Genomic DNA, 25,092 nt, shown 5'->3' with positions numbered 1-25,092 from the left:
ACACACAGACACACAACTAGAATAATGGATCTTCCAAAACACTTAGTGGATGCACTTGAAAACTAGCATACATTGATCTATATAGTGCGATTCTGAAACATGCATAAAACCATAAATGTTACAACATACATTAAAATAAAACAATAACAGCAACCGGGTTTTTAACAGCATCAAGCATTTAGTTGTGCACTTTTAATGGGTCTCACTTCAGCAATCTCCACCCCTTTTTACGGGTACACTCCCATTCTAAACTCCTTTCTATCCCTAATGAAAGTGATGCACCAGATGTAATGGAAAAGAGAGAAGAGCGAGAGAGATAACTTTTAAGTGGCCTTTGATGGCAGAGCTTATACTGGCTAGAGTTAAGTCCCTCTGTGGGCCTCAAGAGTGAAGCTTGGAAGAGAGGACTGTGAGTGTGTGTGTGTGTGTGTGTGTGTGTGTGTGTGTGTGTGTGAGTGAGATAGAGAGACAGTGGAGTGAATGAAGGTGCATGGAGGCCCGAGTTTGATTCAGATCATGCCAGTTGCATATCATTCTTCCTAACACTCTGTATTACCTTCTCTTTCAAAGCCTGAGCCATTTTCACCATAAAGGACTACGAAACCTGTGTTCTACAAATGACTCTACAGCCGGCGAGTGGGAGGGGTATGTTTGGTTTATCACACCAAGGCACTATAGTATGATATTAATACAGTACAATCAGAAGTGTGGTCGCAGGATATTCCGCCATGCCTCATCTGTATGCTAATGTTTGCAGAGGCTGTGATGAAAGCATACATTGCTGTTGTGGACTACACAACAGAGGAAGACTTTTTTTTTTGAACATCTGACGAACACCGGTGTACTTGCAAGTCTTATTGATACACTTGATTCTATCAGTTGCAAAACAGATTTGGGGATGAATCTGTTATGTCCAGGCACGCTACATACATTAACATGAGTATTCTAACTCTAACACAACATAACCAGTAAGTGTAACCCCATGGCTTCATATCTCTGAGGTCACAGGGTCAGTACACTTAGTTCTTCGGGAAGAGGAACAGTATATCTGTTTTAAAATAAGGTGACGGTCGCACTTACAATTTTAAGGTGGGCCAGCAGCCGCATGACATCAGCCATGTCAGCGAGGATGAGCAGGCGGGTGACAGCAGAGAGCAGGGCGCGGGCGGCCCTCACCATGGTGCCACGTTTCACAGAGGAACACGGGTCATCGGCAAACTCTGACGAGGAATTACGCATCGTCTCTCCTGCAAGAGGAAAGGGAGACATGATTATATCTCACCCAATAGCAGACAGTATATGATCATCTGTGAGTGAGTATATGTATGTGTGTATTCTGTATATACACACTCTGCATGTATACATTGTTTAACACCAGTTGAAGACAGAGGTCGTGGTATGACTACATTGAGATGACTGATTGTTCCTTGAATCTGTGTCTGCCCCGTAAATAACCGGTTTAAGGCCCACTACTGACTTGCTTCATCCGATTCAGAGCTCATGAAACTGTGTTGCTTGTTAGGAAATGCATCTCAATTTGGCCTGCTCCAGTTGACTCAAACCCACACGAGCACAGAAATCAATGAGCTTGTAACCTAGAAGCCTTACAGAATGGTCATGAGTGCTGAGCCGTCCCCTCTACATAACGTGCTGCAAAGAGGTTCAGTTGTGATTCAACCAGTTCACCTCGGATCATCGAACGTACCAGAAAAGCAGCAATTCCTTTGTCTCTGATCAAAATGCATCCCTCACAGCTCTAACCATTAATACAAACTGCATAAACATGTTTATTTATTGTTTTAATACAAGTTTCTTTGTTTTAACGCCTTTTTCCATGTTTATTTACCACAAACAATTTAGTTTTGATGCAACTAGACAACTACCCATTTGTCGGAGTCATATTTTTTGTTTTGATTATAAATCATATTCTGATACATTCGTGGGATCTAAATACATTCCTTTCTCTTATGAATGGATGTTGAATTTGTATTCTGAAAAAATCTTTTTTTGGGAACTATTGTTAATAATCTGATGATCAGCTGTGATAAGAGGAAAGGGGTGGGGCCGAGTCTGGGGTTTTCCCTTCATGTAGAACGGGGCATCAGCACAGGCTTTGACCTCACGTTAGACTTATTATGTTTTTGTTTGTTGAAAGTGTTTGTTTCCAGTACACCATGCTTTACTCCAACGTTTTTCAGCTACCTTGCCTCCATCAGGGTAAGAGTGCCAGCTCTCTCAGCATTAATTGAAAATACTGAGCAAGAGTGCACAAAAAAACAGGTGAAAATGCACCAGACGCATCCTAACATCCATACACAAGGCAGGCACTCAAACACAGACTGGCGCCGATAGTGCCATGAGTCTGCCTGGCCCAGTGATATAGTGAGGAGTGACAGTACAAAGGGCCTGATTACTCAACCCCTCTGTGGTCTGAAATCAGCATCCATAATTGAATCATGACAAGATAAAGGGGTTTGGGATGATGAAGTCACCATGACACGGGTCTGATGAGGTGATGGCGTATTTAAGAGTGACCTTAACTAGGCCAATGATGCCATCTGGGGACACATCTAGTGGCTGCTAAAGGTCGCTTTGTACAGTGAACATAGCACATTTCTGGCCTCTGAGTTCCAAAGTTATTAATATAAAATAATTCTCCCTGACATGTAATGATATCCAACTTAGGAAAAAAGTGTACGAAGAGAGAATGAAAAGAGTGTCCCATCAGCAGCCCACGTCTGTGCTGAAGGGCTAGTGAGCGTGCTCATCTTTTCATAATGGCAGTAAAAGGTGAAGAGATGTGGAGCATTAACTTTCATCTTGTTTTCTGGTGATGGTCAACCAAGGTCTTTTCCTGAGATTGGTGCAGGGTACTGAGTTCCATTCATTGCCTTTTTTCAAAGGGCATAACGAGCAGTGTAATTATTCATGAGCATCAGTTCAAAACAGGCCCAAAGATATAGAATGTCTTCCATATAACCTTTTTTTGTTTTTAACAGCCTTCCTTTGGTTTTGTCTCACATGCCAAACAGGTTGGACAATTGATTCTGTCCTTTTTGATGTCAGCTGTGGTGATGACCTGTGTGGCAACAGTCCATTTCACGCCTCAAAAGAGCTGAGTGCCAATATATTCAGTGTTCAACAGTACCGGCGGCCAAGAGGAGCTGACAGTGCAGGATGAGGAATACCCCTACAACACAACATACGCTTTGCCGAGCTACATTTGCTCTTTCTGCTGATGCAGTTATCGAACGGGGAATCCAATTCCGTTCTGGGGACAAACATCTGATTCACATAAAGGCACACTGACCGAAGAGAAACTTTGAAAACTGTGACACTGACCCCTGAGAGCGAGAGCTCCCCCAAAGACTGAGCATGATTTGTTGAAGTGAAGAGTTGTTGCTAATGAAAGTGGGCTTCTTTAATGTCTTACAATTTCAGCAAGGCTCTCCACTATCACAGACAGTCGAAGCTCTAACGATGCATGACTTTAGGGTAAACAACTCCATAATTAGGCTCATTACATTCATGAAGCTGCATGCGCCAAGTAAAGCCCAAAGCTAATGGGTACTAATCTGTTGTATTTAATGGATTTACCTTGCCACTCTTAACTCTACAACGGTTTAAAGCGCACATAACTTTAAACATTTGACTTGTTCTGACAGTCGGAGCACTTAATACGCGTCCAAACATTATAATTTGTATAGCAATTACTCTCCTTGGGTAGCCCCTCAATGCTAGAAAACAACATTGGCATTCCAGTCCTTTTTACAGCAACTGGTTCCAGCAGTGCCAATTATTTCAGTTCCACTCAATATCTGTCAAATGTAAAATTGTGTCTGCATAGGAACATCCAAACGAGCTCACCTTGCTTACGGACGTCCTCGACAGCAGAAATGAGCTCCTCCTTGAGGTCGTGGCTGTCTTTGGCGATCTGCTCACCCTTTTCCAAGAAGTTCTGGGTGGCCTGCTCAACAGACACTGCCAGGACATGGGCCTTCTTGGAGCGCCCCTTCTTCTTACTGGATGGCCCTTTGTTGCTGGTGTTCACCAGGGTGGTCACCTGGGGAAAGAGGAGAGGTCATTACAGTTGGTTGAGTGACATTAACAGCATGTGAAACACAACACGAGGGTGGGAAAAAGTGCAGGTTTTATGCATTTGCAAACAGTAATCCTGGCTTTGGGGGTCATGGCACACTGCCATTGTGGAGATCAGCCACAGGCTTGACTGAAGCATTGCTCTCCTAACGTTGTAAAACAAAATATAATAAATAAATAAATATAAATGTTATTTACTGTCAGATTTTGGAGAGCCTACACTGCAAAGAGTCAATAGGATGATGTGTTACTGAACCCAACACAATTTATATAATTGTTTTGGGTACAGTCAGCATTTTGCAGTATGTTTTGTAGAAGAAATGCAATAAAACACTTTCCATGAAAGCTTCTATTATAGTCAAAACAAATGTCTGTATTAGACTATAACTATTAATCTCTCCCCACAGCAGGCAGGAGGATGACATGCAGGGACATGTGTTTTAAGCAAACACAATGTGTGTTAATGTTATTGATGCTGGAAGTGTCACGAGAATAAAAGACACATTTCACACATCCTCACTTCAGGCTAAAAGCTTTTACCTAATCAGCAGTCGGAGAGGTCACACTCAAGACCATGCAAGCCTCATGGTATAGAAATATCTGTTAAGCACTTGGAGAGAATACGGCCATGCACTGAGAACATGCGTTTGGTTTGGTCAGACAGCAGCCGAACTTGCACAATCGGGTGATATAATTAGTTTGCCGACTATATCAAACGGCCTTCACTCTAAAAAGCTGCTAAGAGCAAAGTTATGTCCTGTCTCGGCTGCATTACTTCAGGGCTTCTGGACTGGAATAAAAGCGTCAATGATGTATGTCCTTTCTCAGGATGCAGTCAGGAATAGCAGGGCTGACACGAGACCGCTCTAGTCTTTTGAAACTATTTGGACTAAAAAGTAATTCATTATTTAACGACATCGTTTAAAAAACAAAATCTGTATTCAAAGCCGCCCAGACAACTAACTTTGATACATCTGTTCACCGTCAGCTCATCTGCTCTGCATCAGCTGCCACAGCTGAACGAGCGCTCATTATGAAGTGCAGCCGTGTGTTTATTCCAATCTAAGTTTGTTGAATCAATAACGCATCATTATATTTACACATGAAAGCGTTCACAAACCTGCGACACAAACTCCCCTCTGACCACACAAGAAGCCCAGATCCACCACCACCGACAGACACATGAACAAATACACTCCCTATCCTTTCAGGTTCCACCTCACAGACCGCAGTGAGAATTATTGTGATTGTTGTTCAGCAAGCTAATCAACAGCACACACAGTGTCCAGGCCGATTCAATGGCAGCTAGTGGTGCAAAACATGTGATTTCCTTCTGCGCAGGTCCTTAAAGGAACATTGTGTAGGATTTAGGAGGATCTCTTAGCAGAAATGGAACATAATATTGATAACTATATTTTAGTTGGTTTCCATCTGCATACTCGCCACTAGATGCCACTAAATCCTGCACACTGCTCCTTTAGCTACCATATTATACATGTATATTATTACACTAAGTCTTTGATACACCTGGGAATGAGGAAAGCAAATACTGTTTTATGATTGGCTATCAAGTGTCTTTTTAAATCATATACCAGGACACCACAGATACAGTAAAGGCAGCTGGTCAACAGTTAAGCCACTTATCACTCAGTATGCTAGTTTTTGTACCGCCTCATGGTGTTGATAGTTACTAGGCCACTATAGAAAAAAACAGTCATGAATAGTCACATAGGCTACATAAAAAAACAACAATACATCCTTACATATGCTACAGAGCAAGGAAAATAACATCAACACACTAACTATACCTACGTGCACAAGTTAATTACATAACACATTGTCCACCTATTTACATCCATAACTATGATATGATACACGTACACCCAGTGGCCCCCTCACCAGGCGACCCCGTACTCCAATAAAGCGGCCCTGCAGCTTTGAGTGTGGACACTTCATTAGACTCACCCAGCCTCTGAGTGCACATAACCTGCGTCCATGTGTGCCATGCATACATAAACCCACATACATTTTTAAATCATTTCCCAAATGCAGGGTTAAACCTGTAGGACTGACTTGATTTTTATTTCTACTGAAAGTCTTTTCCACTCTACTGTTGCCAAGTAGGGAAAGGTATTTTGCCCGTAACATGTCTTAAACTTCCATGGCACGATGTCTGTGGCCCTGCACATGCTAATTATCTATGAGAGCCCCTAACTATCCCAAAATAATTCTTAAAATACCTTGGCTCATTACCCTTCAACAATCTTATACGAGCAAGTCTCAATTCCTGCCGTACCCTATTTTCTACCGTCAACCTTTTTAATTCCTTGAATTGGAAAGGGCCAACGGGAGACATGGAGCTACGGTTCAGTCGCACCTTTAGTAGTTTATTTTGAGCTGTTTGAAGTTTAGTTTTAATCCTCCTTGGGCTGCTTCTTCACCTTGTAGTACAGGCATAGTCAAAGTGAGGCTGTATTAAAACTGAGGCTAACTCAGGGTTCACTTATCCAAAAATTGGGCCTGAAATTAGATTGTGTGGTTCACCTTGGTAATGTTTTAGCCACAGTGTCGCCCACTGTAATACTGAGCTCCAAGAATCTACTCAACCTTACTTGAGAAGCAAATGATATAGATTCAGTTTTCCCAAGGTGCAAAGACAATTCATTTTCAGTCAGTTACTGATGTTTTTCAATTCATCACTTCCCTGGTTTCTTCTTCTGGGTAACCAGTAAAGCCAAGTCGTCCTCATCGAGAAAACAGTGACGTACGCAAATAGATTTCACGTCATTAATGTATAACAGAACGAGCGAGGACCTAGGACCAAGGACCTTTCCACAAGTACGAGGTAGCCAGTCAAAGAGAAGACAGGAAGCACAGTTATACACATAACTTGCAAGGAGTACATTATTTGAATAGCTTAATAAATGCACCACTGGACAATTAAATACAAGCCTTGACCTGCGTGAGGTTGGATGTTTAATATCATTTCATCAATGATCACTTTGTGCTTTAAAAAGTCACATTGGGGTTCATTGTTTAGAAGAGTAGAGTTCGTGGAAGGCATCTGCCTTCATTGCGTCGTCAATAAAAACAGAAGTTTCATTTGTTTGGCACTGTTCATGGTGGCAATAACATCACGCTGAAATAATGTTTGTAGTGCACCTGGTCTTTTGAAAAACAGCTAAAGAATTTAATGCCGTTTTAATCGAGCAGGGCAATCATTTTGGCTAATGACATCCATAAGTTGGCTGCCCATACCATTACACATTAGATCCACGGGCAGCAGCAGCCAACAGACAACGGATGAAAGATACGTCGTTTGATCACATGCCGTTTGTAATTGCTTCATGTTATGGGTTCTGTGTCCAGGGTACCAGCTCACTGGATGTATAACCAACGTGGGAGGGGATTTTTGAATTATAACGCTTATCCGTTTATTAATAATTTAATTAAAATAAATGCCTTTTAACAGAGTTTAGAGATTTATTTAATTCTGCAAAGCCCCCAGAGATTCCATGGATGCAGTTCTGTGGAAGTAGTAATTACATTAGACAATCCCACAGTGACATGAATTGTAGGCAAACTACAAACTTTGGGTGCTGTCTGTTGCAGCCTCTACCTTCTTCAGACATGTTAGCTCGGAGATTAGGGGTCAAGTGTATGGATTTATTTCATCTTGGCTGAATCCAACTTTTATACCTACATCATGCATTTTGCAACAGAGAATGAGAACATACCGAGTTATGGGTCTGCATAATTCATCTGCACTTCAATTGCTCATTTATTCATTAACACAGGTCTGGGCCGTGGAATACACGGGGTGTGTCATGTGTCATGTGTCATGTAGCTTTCCACAGAGATCCAATCAGTAAAGTCAAAGCTTGTTGACGCTTTGTTCTGCAACAGTGACTTAAAAAAAAAAAGCTTGATGTATATTTAATTATGCCGCAATAACCTCACAGGATGCACTGAGGCAAATTAAATTTATCTACCTTCATACAGATTTAACTGTTCTATTTTTATGATATCTCGCTGCGTCTGCACGCAGATGCCTCGCCGCATGTCCTCAGAATGAGCTCAAAAGAAATACAGCGGAAACGGCTGCAAACTGATAAAAAAACATGAATTATGGGTCTCTGTCACAGCAGACATTTTGGCTCGTCATAGTAGGAAAAGCAGAGGTGTTACTAATAATATTAACAATGGCTACATGGTATTCAAGTCTCACAATCAGCCTCATGATGGTGTGACAGTGAAAAATGCACAATACAGGACCTTGTAATTCGTCAACCCTGGTACAAAATGGTCACAAATATGTAATACATGTACTAGAAAGAAATAAAAAAATAGGGTTTACAAATGTGGATAACGATTTGTGCGTAAATTGTGGTTTAACGGGGGAGACGCAGTTTTGGCAAGCCGTTTTTAACGTTCAAAAGCTAGACTGGTTATGTTTTGCAGATTTGTTTACTCGATACATGTTGCTATTTTAGGATAGAGCAGCCTAGGATCCGTCCTGTTCTCTCATAATGCCACAGGGCCTAGTGTAGCACTGTGTAGTCAAATGATGAATGGTGTCATAAAGCTATGTTGTGTATGTCACGACTTTAACAAAAAAAGTCTGAACCCGTCAATAACTATTGCAGGAAAACACAGACTAATCAAATCCTTCAGGGAAGAGGTAGAAACAAAAGAAGTTTTGCGAAAATAAATGAAGTGGGGCATAAAGTTTTTGCAGAGTTCATCCAAATGTGGCCTAATGCGAAACTAAATAAATCCAGTGTCTGGGCAAGGCAGCCTTGCACTTTTCTGCCAGCTGGTAATTGCCCCTGGGCAAGCCTATTTATTGTGTGTATTAGTAGCACAGCTTGGACTTTATGCTAAAACACACTGTGGTTATTTCCATACAGCCACAAGTTATGTCATGTCTCAGGCTTAGCCCCGAACGCTCACACACCACAAGCTTTACTTTGTAGACTACGGTCATATATAGGCTGTGTATTGAGCTGTAAACTTAGACCCGAGTGCTCTTGGATATTTGGTAAAGCATCAGATTCTTTGTGTTCCATTATCAACACCCGGCAATGTTGAAAGGCAAAAATCAAAGGAAGCATAGCAGCTTCAAATGACCATCACAGACTTAATGAGAGTGTACATCAGCTGTGTCTGGTCACGTGAAATATATGTGTATGTGTTAATATGACTGAAGGCAGTGACTCGTGGGAATAACTCCACTGAGTTGTCTCTATTAAGCCAATTACATAATTGGCTTTTACTAAGCATATAAAAATATCAGAATCTGTAAACCAACATAAAGACTGAAACGTAGAAATCTGATCATAGGATTTAGAATTATATGACTGGACGTACATACAAAAGGTACAAAAGGATAAGGAAATATCTTATGATGCAACAATGTAACATATTTAATTATTAGCCAACTAAAGAGAGGAAGTCTGGCCTGGCTGTGTGCTGATACACAAACCACTTTGGCTCATTATGTTGTTATGAGCCGAGCCACAGCGGTCCTACGCAGCGTTATCACTAAATGGTGCTTCTAACATGGTATGTTCATGCTGTGCTTCTCCAAGGGACAGATTTATAAACACAAAAGAGTACGCACAAAAACATGCTCAGGAACGGAACGGGACACGGAACACAAAGCACGGAACGGAACATGAAACACGAAACACGGGACACGGAACGGAACACGGAATATGGTACACTATGTTTACCAGTGAAGTCTCAGGGCATGAGTGCAGAGATTCACAGGGATTAGACTGACAGTCCACAAAAAACAAAATATCGATTAAAAACTGGCAGCTGAACTGAATCAGCACTTGTCATATTGACGCGGCAAATATTGCACAAAACTGTGGACAGCGGATTACTATGAATGTGGATAACAGGCCATTGCTGGGTCAGTACTCTCCACAAAGAACATTACCAAATGTCCCAAAAGATTGATTGTGTGAGGAAGTACTGACACACACACACACACACACACAGCAATGACCACAGACACACATCAAGACACGGTCACTGGACAGGAAAGACACAAGAACACAGATGCACAATGAGAACAAAAATGGCTGAAACATACCCAACGAGACACAAGGAAGATGGGCTTGTATTTTCATTGGCATTAATAGATTGATGAATTACAGCTTCTGACTCGTTTGTCTTGTCCTGAATTAACACTCCCTGCTACTGCAATACTGTTTAAACACATGGTGGAGAATGAAGCTTCGCTGTTTGTGGCACCATGTTTTTAGCGGTTTCCCACCCTCAACCCAACCATGTCCAACTCCATTTTATTTATCACACCTTCGTCATCAGCAGTCATGCCTCTGCCAGAGTTCCTTAAATTTAGCCCCAGCTTTTAAATCCTGCTCAAGTATGCAGGCCGTTAGCCTGCGACTCAGATACGGAAGCTCACTGCTGACTGGATAACACATATTTGCACGTCATTGGACACTGAAATATTATGCTGGAATGAAAATTCACCGCCAACAGCCGATAATATCAAGTTGTTACCCCAGCCTTTGCATACAGATTCGATTTTATTTATCTAAAATGGAAATGCGCTGGAAATTCAGTGTTTGGACAACAAGTCCCTCTCTATCTAACAGAACCGGACAATGTTTTTGTTTTTGTTTTTTTCAAAGCGATGAGGTATCAAAGCATCTCCAACATTCAGGCTGAGATGGTACTACACACTAAGTAATTATTCTGCGGCAGTGGTGAGGCTAACCTTTCCTTCGGGCCTAAGGAGTTGTTGTGCCTTTCCCTCCCGTTGTATTGCTCATCAATAGTATTAAATGCCACGCGGCCTTTCCTCTCCAGAGCACTGGCCAGTGGACTGTCCACTCAGTAATAAATCCCCGCGGCTCTGCGCAGCCGTTCAATTTTCCGCCTTCAGCCTCTGAGACTTGCATCCAACAGATGAGTGATGCACTATAACTGTTGAACATTTAACGAAGGCCATGTGCATGTGTGTGCACGTGTAGCCAAACTGCAAACGCACGCATCATCATGCATACCCATACACAGCTTCTGAGAGATTCATGTCAACCTTTGGCCCCCTCCTACAGAAAGTGATATATATATAACATTCCCTGTTGAATAATTAATGAGGCCGTTTATGTCCATGTGTAAAGTGCATAATCTGTGAAAAAGCTCAGGGGACAAACGCAAGAGGGGGTCCTCTATTTTCCAAGTGGGTGGATCAATCACCCAGCTGTGAGACGGACAATACAGAAACCTGTTTGCACAAGGGTGTGTTCACAAAGTGAAAATAATACACACTATATTATCAACGCAGAGATCAGAGACCTCCACCCACTTGCATTTCACATTTACAGAGAAAAACATGCAAATATACTGCATATCTACTCATATTCTCCTGAACGGTGCTGATAAAAAAGGTATCTTGGATTTTTTTGGGCTGAAGGCTGTGCTCACTCTTCATTATACCCTGTTATTTAACACATCTTTTGAAGTTAACAAGCGCTGAAGTGCAAAGCAGTGCGGATTAGCGAGCATTAAGATAAGTACCTGAATGGGTTATTGGGTGGCAAAGAGGAAGGGTTTTAGCACGGAGTGTGACATTGCAGGGGTGTCAAGCTCTGACATTCTTAAGCATGCAGCGTGTTCACTTCACAACCATATCCTCATAAAACCTCCTGGAAGCATACTTCGTTTTAAAGCCTGGAGATGAATGCTGCAGAGGAACAGTGCCGCGCAGTGATGGATAGGAAGGAAAACTGATGAATAATACAACATAGCGCTGGTGTTCAAATATCTGCATCTTTTTAGGTGTATTTGTCCTACTTGTATATATATTTTCCCTGAATTCTCAGGTTTATCTCACTACCTGCAGTTTTGTTGAACTTTTTAGCGTTTTACAATGATACACGGACTCTGTATATCCACCCATTGTCTACCCCACAAGAATACATTAGGCCTCACTCTCACTTTACTTACTTTAAGTGATGAGCACTCATGGAATGTAACAAATATCAATGGTGTTATCGACATTAGTGGTTCACACATTTTACAAGGTAAACTTCTGAGAGCAGAACTCCTGCATTCTGCATGGAGAGTGCAACAGTCTTTCTGTCTCATCCATACTATTCCCTCATTAGTAACCCTCGTAGCCCATGTTCCTATACTCGGTTTGATCGTCCCACTCCTTCATTATCATTCTCACCACTGGTGTCTTTTTGCTATCCATGAGGTTACTAAATTCTTTTTTTGAAGCATGACAAGACCTTTTATGATGCACAGTTGATCTACACAATATATCCTGCCAACACTTGATGTAAGGACACTTTTCCAAAAAGCCCAATGGGGTAGCCAATCTCTGGATCCAAATATTTACTGGAGCACATTGTTCTGTGGAAAGAACATTTTTTTTGTGGTTACCAAGGAATACCTAAATATACCATTCACCGAGTGTGTGTGTGTGAAAAAAAGAGTCAATGATTAGTCCTTTGGGAACTAATCTAAAGAGAGTGGGTTTTAAAATCATTGCGCAACCCCAGCTAATTAGAACATTTCAGCAACGATGCATTTTAACTCAAACTTTCCACCTCCATTTAAAATATGAATATAAGAAATGACTGGATGTCAGTGTTAAAATTGCTTATTTCTGTGGCAAAAATGCCAATGAGTCCTCATTTGACTCATGCTTAATCTTGGCATGACATGCCTTGAGGTTTCACGTAATCTTCACAACAAATGGCAGAGAATATGCCAATCCGAGATGCCGTTCACTTCAAAGACAGGCCACATAAAAGCTTTCTAAAATCTCATTCTGAAATGGCTTCAAGCGTGAGATGTGGTCACAACGACGAGCGTCGAAGAAATTAGTGCAGCAATCGACAGAAAAACACGGCTTCAAGGAAACGTGTGGGAATATAACAGCGCTGTGAGCTTTGGATGCGATGATACAGCAGTAGCATCGGAGGACATGTTTACCTACAGTGTAGTGTGCACAACAGCTTCCCAAACAGCAGGCCAGCGCCAGTAAACTAATAAAGGGACTGACAACTCTACTGGGCATCCTCTGCATGTGATCGTCGCCATGCACTCGCTCTCACTGTAACCTTCATTCCCACTTTTTTTTTTTTACTTCCTTGCTCACAATGAGACTTGGGACTGTCTAAGGAAATGTTGCAGCAAACTTTGATTGAACAAATCACAAAATGATCGATGTATTTCGACCTCAAGACGAAAAACGATACTTGCATTTTGTTGGTCACAGATCTTAAAAATGACTGGGATGTGTCCGAAATCCCTCCCTCGTTTACTCATTCACTACTCCCTTAAAGACACGTACTAGTTCACTCAATAGTGAGCAGTAAATAGAGATTTTGCACACTTAATTATTTGAAATGTTTAAATGTTCCATGACACTACTGGCATCCCATCACTGAATCCTGAAAAACAAAAAGAGTTTCAGCGGAGCACGACGGTGCCTTTGCCGAGCTACAATCACTGCTGCCATGATCACAGTAAAGTCTGGGCGTGACACCCTTTGTGCTTCAGTTATCGCCAGCTCTCTGAAGACACTAATATTTTCACTGTAACTGCCTGTGGTTATTAGCACTGATCTTTTACAATTGGACTGTTTTTGCGATGCAAATTTGCATAGAAAAGGGTCAATTTTGAGCAAAAAGTATGCATATTACCGAATTCAAATACGTGCAAATAGCACGGGACCACTGATTCGCTATTTGCTTTTAGAATCACACAGTTTCCATTTCTCATATTTGTGCAGGTTTAGAGCAATCCTTTTGTGAATCCATCCCTCAGAATTTGGACAGTAACTCAGTTAACTATGTAGTAAACAGGGAGTGATTACTAATACAACCTGAATGTAACAATGTCAGTTAAACTGCACTCTGGAACTGTGCAAGTAGGGGTTCTACTTGCAACGAAATGTTAAACGAAAGCAAACGGTTGTAAAGAATTTATTTTACAGTTCCAGCGCAGTACATATGGTACTTGACAGCCAGCTAATTATTGGCGATGTCTGTACTCATCATTGGAAAAGCACAGACAGGTATTTGTAGAATAGAGTCGAATCCATTTATACAAGTGCAAGAACTCAAGCACATTGACCGACTTGTGTGCACACTATATCTGTTATACAGTAGTGTGCACTATATAAGATGAAATATTTACCACAGAAAACTAAAGTAATTAATGGGTTCAATCAGTCGTATGCAACCAAAGTATTCAACGTCCTACAGAGGTACCAAACACCTCTCTATAGGGAAGCACAGCAAAAGTTGTATAGTGAACACTAACTCTGCCTAGAAGTAAATACTGCAGCAAAGTGAGACAAAACTGGAAGAGAACTGTAGACCAAAGTAGTTTAGCAGTTGAGCTCAGCAAGTAAATTATTCATGGCTTATAATTGTTTTGTGGTATTTTCTGTTCTGTAAAATAAGAATAGTACGTGTCATCAAGTTAACCCTGGTTTATAGGTCATATGGGAAGAAGGTGGCCGTAAGGAGGAAATTTAAATTGAAATGATTTAAAACCGCATATATAAAATATGGAAAAGAGAAACAACAAGCAGACAGTCATTTTAGACTATTCAGCCTCATTTAGATTACATCTGTGCTGATCTTGCTCCCAGCCAAATATGCAGACACTCAGAATCTCTGATTATCTGTCTGCTTCTTTCCCTTTCATCCTCTTCCTCCCCGTCTCTCTCTCTTACATACCACAGAGCAGGGAGGCAGGGCCACTGCTGGCTCACTGTCAGAGTCATTTGAAGATCCCAAATGGATCAGCTGTGTTTCACCCATAGATCTGCTCAGCATCTTCACAGCATGAGGCTGAGTGGCATTATGTCACAGTCATATACATCCAGGGCACTACTACAGTATAAAGAGTATAAGTGTGTGTTTATGTTGGTTTACAAAATATCTGATGAGGCAAACCTGTATGGATGGTGGTAGTGGTGGTGGTGAGTGAATGTATCCCATTACAACCTATTATAACTGTTACTAGTGGTGCAACGGATCCTCAAACTCACGGTTCGGATCGTATCACGGATCAGAGTCACGGATCGAATCAAAAATCGGATCAGCACAAAAGATCCCTGTTCACGTTTTCTTGCCGCAGATATTAATTGCCAATAATTGATGATCCATATAGGACAGATACCGATCCCTTTGTTGTTTGAATGTAGCAGCTGGTCTGCAAAGCTCTATTAGTGTATCACCTGAAGCTAAGAATCATTACATTTGTTGGCTTAGAATGAGCCCTTCATATCTGCATAGGGAGCAGGTTCTCTTCATGGAGTCCGCCATGTTACACCACCATGTTTCTACAGTAACCCTGAACAGATAAACCTTTCACGTTTTCCCTTCACCTGAAAGCCCCTTACTTCTCAGGCACTCTTGGAAAGGGAGGTGTGTTAAGTTGTATGCAACATGCAACCTCACCACTAGATGCCACTACATCCTACATACTGCTCCTTTAAGTAAGCCAATAATAAGAACAACAATATGAAGTTCGGACTGTTTTTGACCAGGCATCATAGTGGCTTGAGTCTGTGCTTGTAATAATAGAGCTAAAAACCAATGTGTCCTGATGGGGTATATTTTCTATGATAGAAAAGCAAAGCGACATTGGACAACCAGCATCTGTGTATGGCTGCTTTTCAGCAGCCATGCACAGGCAAGCCATATGCTGACATAGCAAGTTGTCAGAAGATACAGTTCGAAGACAGGAGAAAAAAAATGTTTCACAAGATCCAGTACTGACCCTTAGGCAGTGGGAGAGGTAATGAGCCATAAGCTAACAGGGGGCACTCTGCATTATGACACAGATGTCATCTTTATCACACTACTCTGTAAAAGTTAAGTATTACAATACGTACTTGCATCGCCTTTCTCAGGAGGACATCAGTTTAAATGATTTGTGGTTGTGTGTGTGTGTGTGTGTGTGTGTGTTACTCGACACTTATGTACAGAAAGGAGAGCGAAGGGGATAACAGAGTTCAAGTTCCTGAAGTGTACATGCATGTGGGATCAATGTATAGAAACACTGCACTTATTTTCAGCATCCCGCTAACAGGAGCTGCTGCTGTGATCCATTCAATTAATATGTAAGAGCATGAAGGGGCTTTCACAAGGATATGGAGATGTCTGCCAGTGCTGAAAAAGCCCAAAATTAGTGGCCTCTGTTGAATTCTAATATCCCATCATAAACATTGATCTTAATAATTGCATATTGTAACGAGTTTGCCTACCCGAAACATGTAGCGAATTATCGTGACGTAGAATTCTGTGCATCCAAGGCCCATGGTACAACTTCATTATATCTGAGTATGTATCACTGCAATAAAAGAGTCATTAAACTAAATCAGGAGTTATTTTGTTTTCCCCTCCGAAGCGAGCTGCTGTAGCCAACAAGCGGTTGCCAAATTCCTAAAATCATGACTCCTCTTCAGCCTTTAGAGAAAGACTGCTCTGTGGTTTAAATAAAAACTCTGGAGAGAGGTAAAGCATCCCTTCTTGCCTCCAAAAAGTGTCAGTTTGAGGTCCAGACTTCCTCCTTTTCCGCGAGCTTAATGGATTATGACAGTGATGCAGCATGAAGCCTTAATCCCCTTGCTGCCGCCGTCTCGCCTCCCTTCATGTTAAGCCCCTTGACTTGTGTGTGTGTGTGTGTGTGTGTGTGTGTGTGTGTGTGTGTGTGTGTGTGTGTGTGTGTGTGTCAGGTGCCAGCCAATGCTAGGAGCCAAACCTTGGGCTTGGATGACATGCAAAAACAAAAGGGGGTTAAAGCATCCACTGCTGACAGCCAACTACACCCTTCAGGTGCCCTGCTAGCACATTAGCAGGCTTTGAAGTCAAAAGAGCTGTCAGAGTAATAACCAAGGAAAGCAAAAGAAATAAGGATAGTACTGCTTTGCTGCCTCTCCCAAACACTACTAAACAATGGCTCATGTGAATTTAGACAAGCAGCAACACAGACAGCTCCTTCCTCATCAGTGTGCTGTCTGTTAATAAACTATATTTGTCAATATCACTCCCATTCTGACTTCTTGTCTGCCCTCAAAGCAGGACTTGTTCCTAAAGGCCTTCATTAACAACCCACAGTGGCTCTACAAGTACCAGTGTATACATATACAGTAATAGAAGTTATTCACATTTGAGGAAGTTTATAAAGTGCTGGATCAGAATCAGCTCTGTTAATATACAGAGCTGGTAAAGAGATGACATCTGAGATCAAATGTATTTAGAGAGGAATGTTGCACTAACGAAGTTGGCATGAGCACTCACCATGAATGAATCTATGTTGTGTATTAAAATCAACCATGGGAAATAGAGGCCCCTGTCGTAAGAGACAATAACGAGGACATTATTTGATAGCTCTCTCTCCGGTCCAGCAAACTGGACAGACCTGCATCCCATGGAAGCAGAATGCAATGTCAACGACCAAACATCCCAAATGTGGGAATCCCATTCAAGAGGCGGAATTAGGGAGGAGAGATCAAGGGGGTTTTAACCCTGTAAGAGCCAACACATTCTTCTGTGGCTTTACCAGCTACGTGAGGCTGATAAACATGATAGCAATGCACCGACAATGGAACTCAGTGTGGCGAGACTCTCCCGGGCTAAATTCAAAACTAAAGAATACTTTTTAAATTAAGCATCATACGTGTCATAATCTCTAAGACCAATCAAACTGGTATGCACATCACAGTAACAAGAGCTCAATTTAAAAACTAACTGTGCAAACGAGCACCTCAGCTGCTGCATCTGACTGCATAATAACTAAACAACAGCCTCAAAGCAAAATGACCTCTGACAGCAATTATTCTGCACACTACAAATTCAGACTGCAGATTCCTCCTGAATGAAAGACGTTTACAATTTCAAGGCAGAGAAGCTGTCAGTCGTGATGCGTTTTTATGGCAGGAAATGAATGCAACCTGGCAGAAGTGGTGGTGGATGGGTCAAACAAACACGGGACCTTCGTCCAGGAGACAGCGAGTCAACGTTGACATTGGGGTGAGTCTCAACGTCTGGAATGCTTCCTTGGTAGAACGGGTATTAAAAGCAGGCTCCTTCAGAGGCGACTTCAAGAGTCCTTCACAGCATCGGAGAGCACACGTTGTTGGAGAATAAAATACAAAGCAATTTCTGGTTGGAGTATTGAGTTTGCATTCGTCAAAACATTATACACAAGTCATTATCATTATTCATAAACATACAAAACAAGCCACCAGACTCTAGGCATTGAAAAAAAACTATTTTATCTCGCCAATTGTAAAAAACACTTCATTCAAACACAATAGAAACAAAACAGAGCTCATCAAAACCATCTCGGTTGGCTCTAAAATCACATCCTTGGATGTAAAAAGAAACTCTCCTCTCCTCAAACCTACCAGACAAACAGTCATTTTACCTCGCTGATTGTAGAAAACACACTTCATTTAAACTAGACAGAAACAAAATAAAAGTCATCAAAGCTGTCTTCATTGGCCCACTCTGGTTTGGTCGAAATGAAGCCTTAATTCATGTGAACATGCTGGCTCTACAGCTGTGTCTCTCTGCTGTTGCTGGCCTCAGTGCTATTAATAGCTCACAACACACTTCTAAATGAGGCCTTGTAGATATAATATGCGTATAAAGAATCAGCAACTGGATTGGCAATTTCAGATTTTGGCGGACTGCTTAGTTTTAAATAAGCAAACGTTTAGTAGCATATTTCCCGTTTCCAACTCTCGGGACAGGAAGTGAATAATGCACATTGTTGTGGGTGTTTTGGGTGCGCGGAGGACACACATGCATCCTTCAAAATCCTCTAAACGAAGGTCTCAGTCCTCGGTAGAACTCAAAGCATCCTCAACATTGGAACGGTCCTTCAGCGGGATTTAATGACGAAGCCTCCTTGAATTTCAACCGTTGAAGGATCTTCCTTTGACTTTAGGAAACACAAATTTCTGCTACACGAATATGTTTTCATTTTCATCTTTGCTTTTCTAAAAAAATTATATTGGATCATTTTACCTCTTCACGGTTGAACAGACAGGGGAAATGTCTCAACTGAATGTTTAATCCTAATTATGACTCAATATGATAATTATTTATAATCATTCTCGTAGCAAATCAGTCATATTTGGCCAGAATTTGAATGCTGAATTTGTTTATTAAAGATAATTAATTTAACAGAAAATGTGTCTATTGCTGTATTGTATTAATTGAAATTGAGATTTTGTCCTTCATTAGAAGCTACTGCTGTGAAACAACACGAGAAACACTACATGCGAGTTCTGGGATCAGCACACTGACATTCACCAGAAGTGCAAATCCACTAAATTAGCAGCAATAGCACCAAGACGCATGGAATGGAAAGGCTTGCTTTTTGTTTTATTGGTTTTTTAAGCTCACAGTCAGTTCACCTTAATATACTGACAGCCCCAAAAAGCCCCTTTTGAAATGTAATTCAAAATGTTGTTTGTCACATGCAATGATGTGCTGTTTGTCACAGAATAACTGTACATTGATGACTAATCTGATAGAAAGTATTTTTTATTTGATAGCTTATAGATTGTGTCTGTTTGGATACATCCATGTGCACATGCATGCCAACAATTTTAAACAATGTGACAATATCTAAAAATGCTTTAATGTTCTCATGATTGGACAACTGTTGAGCAAGTCTCAGTGTCCTTGTACAGTTGTCTATACTAGGGCATACAATGAGCAGCTTTTTCTGTGTATTTTAGAGAGATACATGTATTATCACACACATGTTGGCATTTTACTGGCGAGACAGAAATTAGTCCGTCGCAAATATTGCAGCAAAGAATCATGGAACAGCTAAATATATTTTCTGTTTATAAAGGATAGCATAATGTTTCCCACAATACAAGGAAGGAACAACACATCCTTCATTAGCATATGAAATATTCACTTTTTAACTCTCAATACCAAGCATACACATTAAGAAATGACCCTCAACCTCCAGAAGCCAAGAACGGCGTCTTGCAAAGTTACATAATGTACATTTTTACATGTCAAACGTTGAATTCAAAGTTTGAAATGAATATTTCACTTGAATATGCACCTCAAGAGCCACAACAGCACTGCATGAGATTATCCACTGACTGCAAGTGAAGCTAGGTGAAGCGAAAGTTTGCCAAGTGCCGAAGTTCTATCATCTTCTCGGCCAAATTATAAAAAGTGGAAACTAGATATAACTCAACTGGTTTCTGTTCAGTGCCCTCACATTTCCATATCAACATGAATATATTCTAGACTGTCGTAAATTAAACGAGTCAAACTTCTCGTGTACTTTTTTGGCTCCACCTGCCTCTCAGGGACACCTCCCTATATAATTCTTTCAAAAAAGATCTACCGCCTGCAGTATAAAAATGTTTACTATATCTGAAGTATGCTGCCTTCATAGGCAGTGATGAAGTAAGCCCCTTCAGTGTTGGACTTGCCCAGCACTCCAGCAGGGGTGAGAGAAGCTGGTCATGATAAATGAGCCCGCTATCTCAGGCACTGTCAGGGTGAGCCGGGCTTGTCTGTCCTCCGAGGCAACCTTTTATTCCATCCAAAAACACTGAATCATCCAAATTGACAGGAAAAACAATCAGTCTCTCGGTCGTATCCGAAAAACGCTTCACGAGTCCAATGCAATCGCAGTAAAAGATGCACTCCCACAGTTGACGGCTGTGCTTATTCCCATAGGTGTAGTGAAGGCATTCTGCCGCAATGGCAGCATTTTTACAGCGTTTTACAATTATTAAGCAGTACGGTAGATGAATCATTGTTTACTGTAATATCCATATATTCAGAGAGGTAACAGTCGGATGGAGGGAGCAAATTAAGTAACAGTTCATTTACTTAAAAAGCAGTTATACGAAGATTATATTTCTCAATTTAAATCTCAGTGTCAAGAAACTGCTAATAAAACTCCCCGATATCATAGCTCTGACATGATCAGATGATTATTATTTCTAGATCTGTCCGAACAAAAGACCTGCAGCTCTTTGTTTTTTCTATTTTGGCTAAATTGATCATTATTGTCAGAATGATGCCGTCTGAAAAAAAAAAAATAATCAGGGATCACTGCTTCAAAAACAGCAAAATAGATTTTAATTAAGATAAATTCAAAGGGAGTACACAAAACAGTTTGGTCGTCAGACACATGATTGGCTGTAAGGGCAGCCGGGGCATTGCTATAAAACGTAATTTGTAGTTATCACTATGTGTCGAGAGAGGAAGCTTTTCAGCTTTTTGTCCTGCTAACAATAAGTAATTACCTCTCTGTCACTTTGATGGCCTCTCATGAGAACACACACTGGATGTGGGTGACAGACTACACACAGCACACACGTCTGAATGGAAACCATGGGGTTGTGTACTGCCTACATTTTATGCCAATGCGATTCAAACTAGGGTGATGATGCCATTTAAAAAAATGCATGTTTTGGTTTTCTTCCAAGCAAACAGTAACGCTAGTTCATCGGAAGTTTGTATGTAATCCGATTACAGCATATAGACCCAAAACCCAAAGTTATGCAGGCAGGGATGAGCAGATAAATGGCCAGCGATAACTCAAGATGAGAAATCTGATCAAATGAATGAGTGAAACCCATTCTCAACTTTTGCTCTCATTCATCCATGTCTTCGTGTACTCTTATTGGTATTTGGATTATTTGCCATGCACTGAACTTTGTCGAGGCACAAAATGAGCTGGTTCAGCAAAAAAAATAAAATGTATTAAGCAAGCAAGTCTAGTGTGATTACGCTCTTCGGGATTTAAGCATTTAAGCATGTTACACGTCAGCTGTTCTGTTGAAGTGGATTGAAGAAGTGACGCATGCCTGCACAGATGCTAACTCCTAGCTTAACAACATCTTCTATGGTTGGCCTATGTTGGCTGATTTGACATTGATATGAACATCAAAATGCTGAAGAGATGTTATCCCCAAAGCCTGCACCTCTGTGGTGCAGTGGATAGTATTTGTCAGTGTCAATAAACAAGAAGTGCAAAAAGCTCGGATGACTCACGAGAGCTACAGTACTACGCAACCCCAAAGGTGGAGGTTTCTGTACTGATGACGTATCATCTGTTCAAACAGAAGAATGGGCTACCCTAAACAGCTTGCAAAGACATTATATTTAACATACAACAAGATGCATTCCTACTTATGTTTGTACTGTCGGAATTTGCATTGTTGCATTTCATGAGTTACTGTACAACTGCGTTTTGTATTGTGTCGTTTATTGAAGTGTCTCAAAGCTATCCATATTACAATGCAATACGTTTAAAAAAAAAAGTAATTAAAACAGAGTTATGAAGCATTCACGTTATTCTTTTTTTTCTAAAATCTTGTTTAGGACCGTGGACTTGGGTGTAAAGATTTGAGACTTCCTCGAGTCAAATAGAATTATTTTGATATAAGTGGGTGTAAAGGGGTGCTGCGCGTGAATTAAGATGAACCCAGACACTATAGTAATCCCTTGTTTCTAAAAGATAGCACGAATAAAAAGTTACAATAGGATATTAGAGGGCTGTGTATTTCTGCTGCAACAGGTAAAGCTGGCAACAAGTTTACAATCAATACCGACAATACAATACATTCTCTAGGGGAGCAAAGAGTCACAGGTTGTGTTGCGAGTCCCAGGCTGCAAGTAAATCTAGCCTTTCAAAAATATTTTATCCACCACTGTCCGTAGATCGGCCATTACCTGCAATGAAGCAGATTTATGAAGACATCCTGGGGAAACAGGACAGTTGCCAAAGATGTCTTTCTGGAATAAATTGGTACAGTCCCGCCTGGAGTATGTGTTCATTTTGCAACTATACTGAGAGTGAGTCTGCTTGATTTTGTAGAGGGATTTCTGATTCGTTTGTGTGTGGCAAGCCAGTTTCCTGTCCTGTGAGGAACTACTGGCAGCTATGGGTTTGGCTTCAGTGTGTGTGAGACGACACGGAGAGGCGACTGTTTGTTCTAAACAGTTGCGGCTCCTGAGGAGGTTAGCATAGATGCTGTTATAGCATCGGTTATATCAGCACTGGGGAGTATCTCTTTATTGAAAGAAGAGCAAAGAATAACGCAGAAGGCTTTTTTTTTGATAAAAAGGTTGTTTTGGCTCTTCTCACAACTGGCTTCGGTAAGAGTTTGATTGAGGGATGGCTCATCCAATGACCTGCAAAGTATTTTTGGAAGTGCCTTTTTCTAAACAATCTCCAATAACGGCATCTTAGATGGTTGTGTGTGACAAACCAGCTGGTGGTGGGGGGGGGGGGGGGGGGGGGGGGTCGTGTTAATCCTACAGGTACACATTGGTTTCTCTTCCTGTTCGCACAGTAATAAAAAGAATGGCTTATCTCAAGCAAGGTTTAACCATTGCACATTCATCACTGTAGACACTGACACAGTTGGTCATTATAATTAGTAATTAATGCAAAAGGAATGGGACAATACAGGTTTCTATCACACAAAATGTACATTATTGGGATAATCGTGAATATCGTCCATGTGAGTGATTTAAAAAAAAGGTGTCCAGCTCGCTATCATGGAAGTGAAAAATAGGTCCTGATTTTAAAAAAATACAGGAATTATCAAGAAGAAGACCAGACTCACACAATGTTGCTATTTTTATTAATTAATTTGATTTATTTATGCAGGGGGACCTTGTGATTTATCATTACCTCATTTCAGATTGTTTGTTGTTCACTAAAAATGATGTGTGTCCCATCTGTGAACTGAGAAAATGTTTCTTAACAAAATGCAAAGTAAAGTAATTCCAGTATGTTCTGGAGCCATTTTAGGAATGTTAAGCATATTGTGTTGATTATCTGGGTGATGTTTTGAATTGCAATTATTTTGGGCCGGATAATCATGACATGGATATTTCATATTGTTCCATACCAATGATGCAGTTGATGGTATATTCAGGTGCTTTTGATACGATTAATCAATCTAAAATCTTTGAACGAATGAATTACTGCTTTGTAGGCCTTCGTAATACACGTTCTGAGTCTCATGACAATTCTGTGATAGAAGACTAAATCTGCCAAAGGTGGATTTTACTTTTCTTTGTAAAATAATACGACTGTTATCTGAACCAGGATTAAGTAAGATTCGAGGCAGATTCAATAAATAAATTTAGAATCAGAATCTTCAAAAAGTATCAACAATATCCAACCCTAGTCACGGACTGTGTCACAATAAGCCAGGGTGAACAAAGTGGTGTTCAGCCATCTGTTCAGCTTGAGAAGTCAAACAAAGTCAGAGGCGATGAGTCAAAGCCTTTTGCAGGAACACAATGCAGTTTAGCTTCTTTTCAACAAGTCATCCAACAAATGTGCAACCAGAAAGTAATCCATTTGTTCTCATACTGAACTATGACACGTGTCTTGTGTGTATAAATCCATCAAAATGACTGCCGTCATACTTTGGAAGACTTACTGACTGTAAACAAAAATGTAAGAGTGTCAAAAACTATGAATTTGGATTTAGTTTTTGTCTTGTTGGTACATATATTATAAGACATCAACCGATTTGAGTGAGACAGAAGACTCCAGTTATCGTTTAAACGCCAATGCTATTTTTTTGTCACATTTGCATCAAGTGTTCACTGAACTACCTGTGTGACGAGGGGCTCCAGAAGCCTCTCCACAGTCAGGGTGCGGATCTCCAGACTCTTGGGGTCCCATTTCAACAGGATGGGGGAGGTGGCGGTCGTCATGGTCTCTGTTGGGAGCAAAAGCAGATCAGCGGTTAGAGGAATGTTGGCAGTTTAAAAGGGTTTTTTTGCTCATTAAAACAAATTCAATTCTGTGACGGATCATATTGCACATTATATTTGCCCAAGAGGGCTAGAGGTGTTCACACAGTTGGTAGGAAGTGTTCAGCTGTACCAACTCTTTAAATAGAGCCGTTTTTAAATACAGGGCTGCTGACATGAATGTTTCTCAGAAGCTGACAGGTTGATG

At 40.9% G+C, this 25,092-nt stretch overlaps 1 protein-coding gene across 5 annotated transcripts in view; it reads right to left on the bottom strand.

Moving 5' to 3' along the window:
• ctnna2 (catenin (cadherin-associated protein), alpha 2) overlaps window positions 1–24,845 on the bottom strand; it is a 254,867-nt gene extending 230,022 nt beyond the window's left edge. For all 5 annotated transcript variants that reach the window (XM_076091888.1, XM_076091887.1, XM_076091891.1 and 2 more), the window contains exons 1-3: window positions 24,744–24,845; window positions 3,868–4,063; window positions 1,081–1,247 (exon numbers count right to left, since the gene is read on the bottom strand). In XM_076091888.1, coding sequence (XP_075948003.1) covers window positions 1,081–1,247; window positions 3,868–4,063; window positions 24,744–24,845 — 465 coding nt within the window. The remainder of the gene's footprint in view (window positions 1–1,080; window positions 1,248–3,867; window positions 4,064–24,743) is intronic.
• Between the last annotated feature and the right edge of the window lie 247 nt (window positions 24,846–25,092).

Source organism: Anarhichas minor, unplaced genomic scaffold (genome assembly GCF_050575085.1).
Source record: "Anarhichas minor isolate MPS153535 unplaced genomic scaffold, ASM5057508v1 ptg000014l, whole genome shotgun sequence".
NCBI lineage: Eukaryota > Metazoa > Chordata > Actinopteri > Perciformes > Anarhichadidae > Anarhichas > Anarhichas minor.
This window is presented reverse-complemented; position numbering and strand designations above follow the sequence as displayed.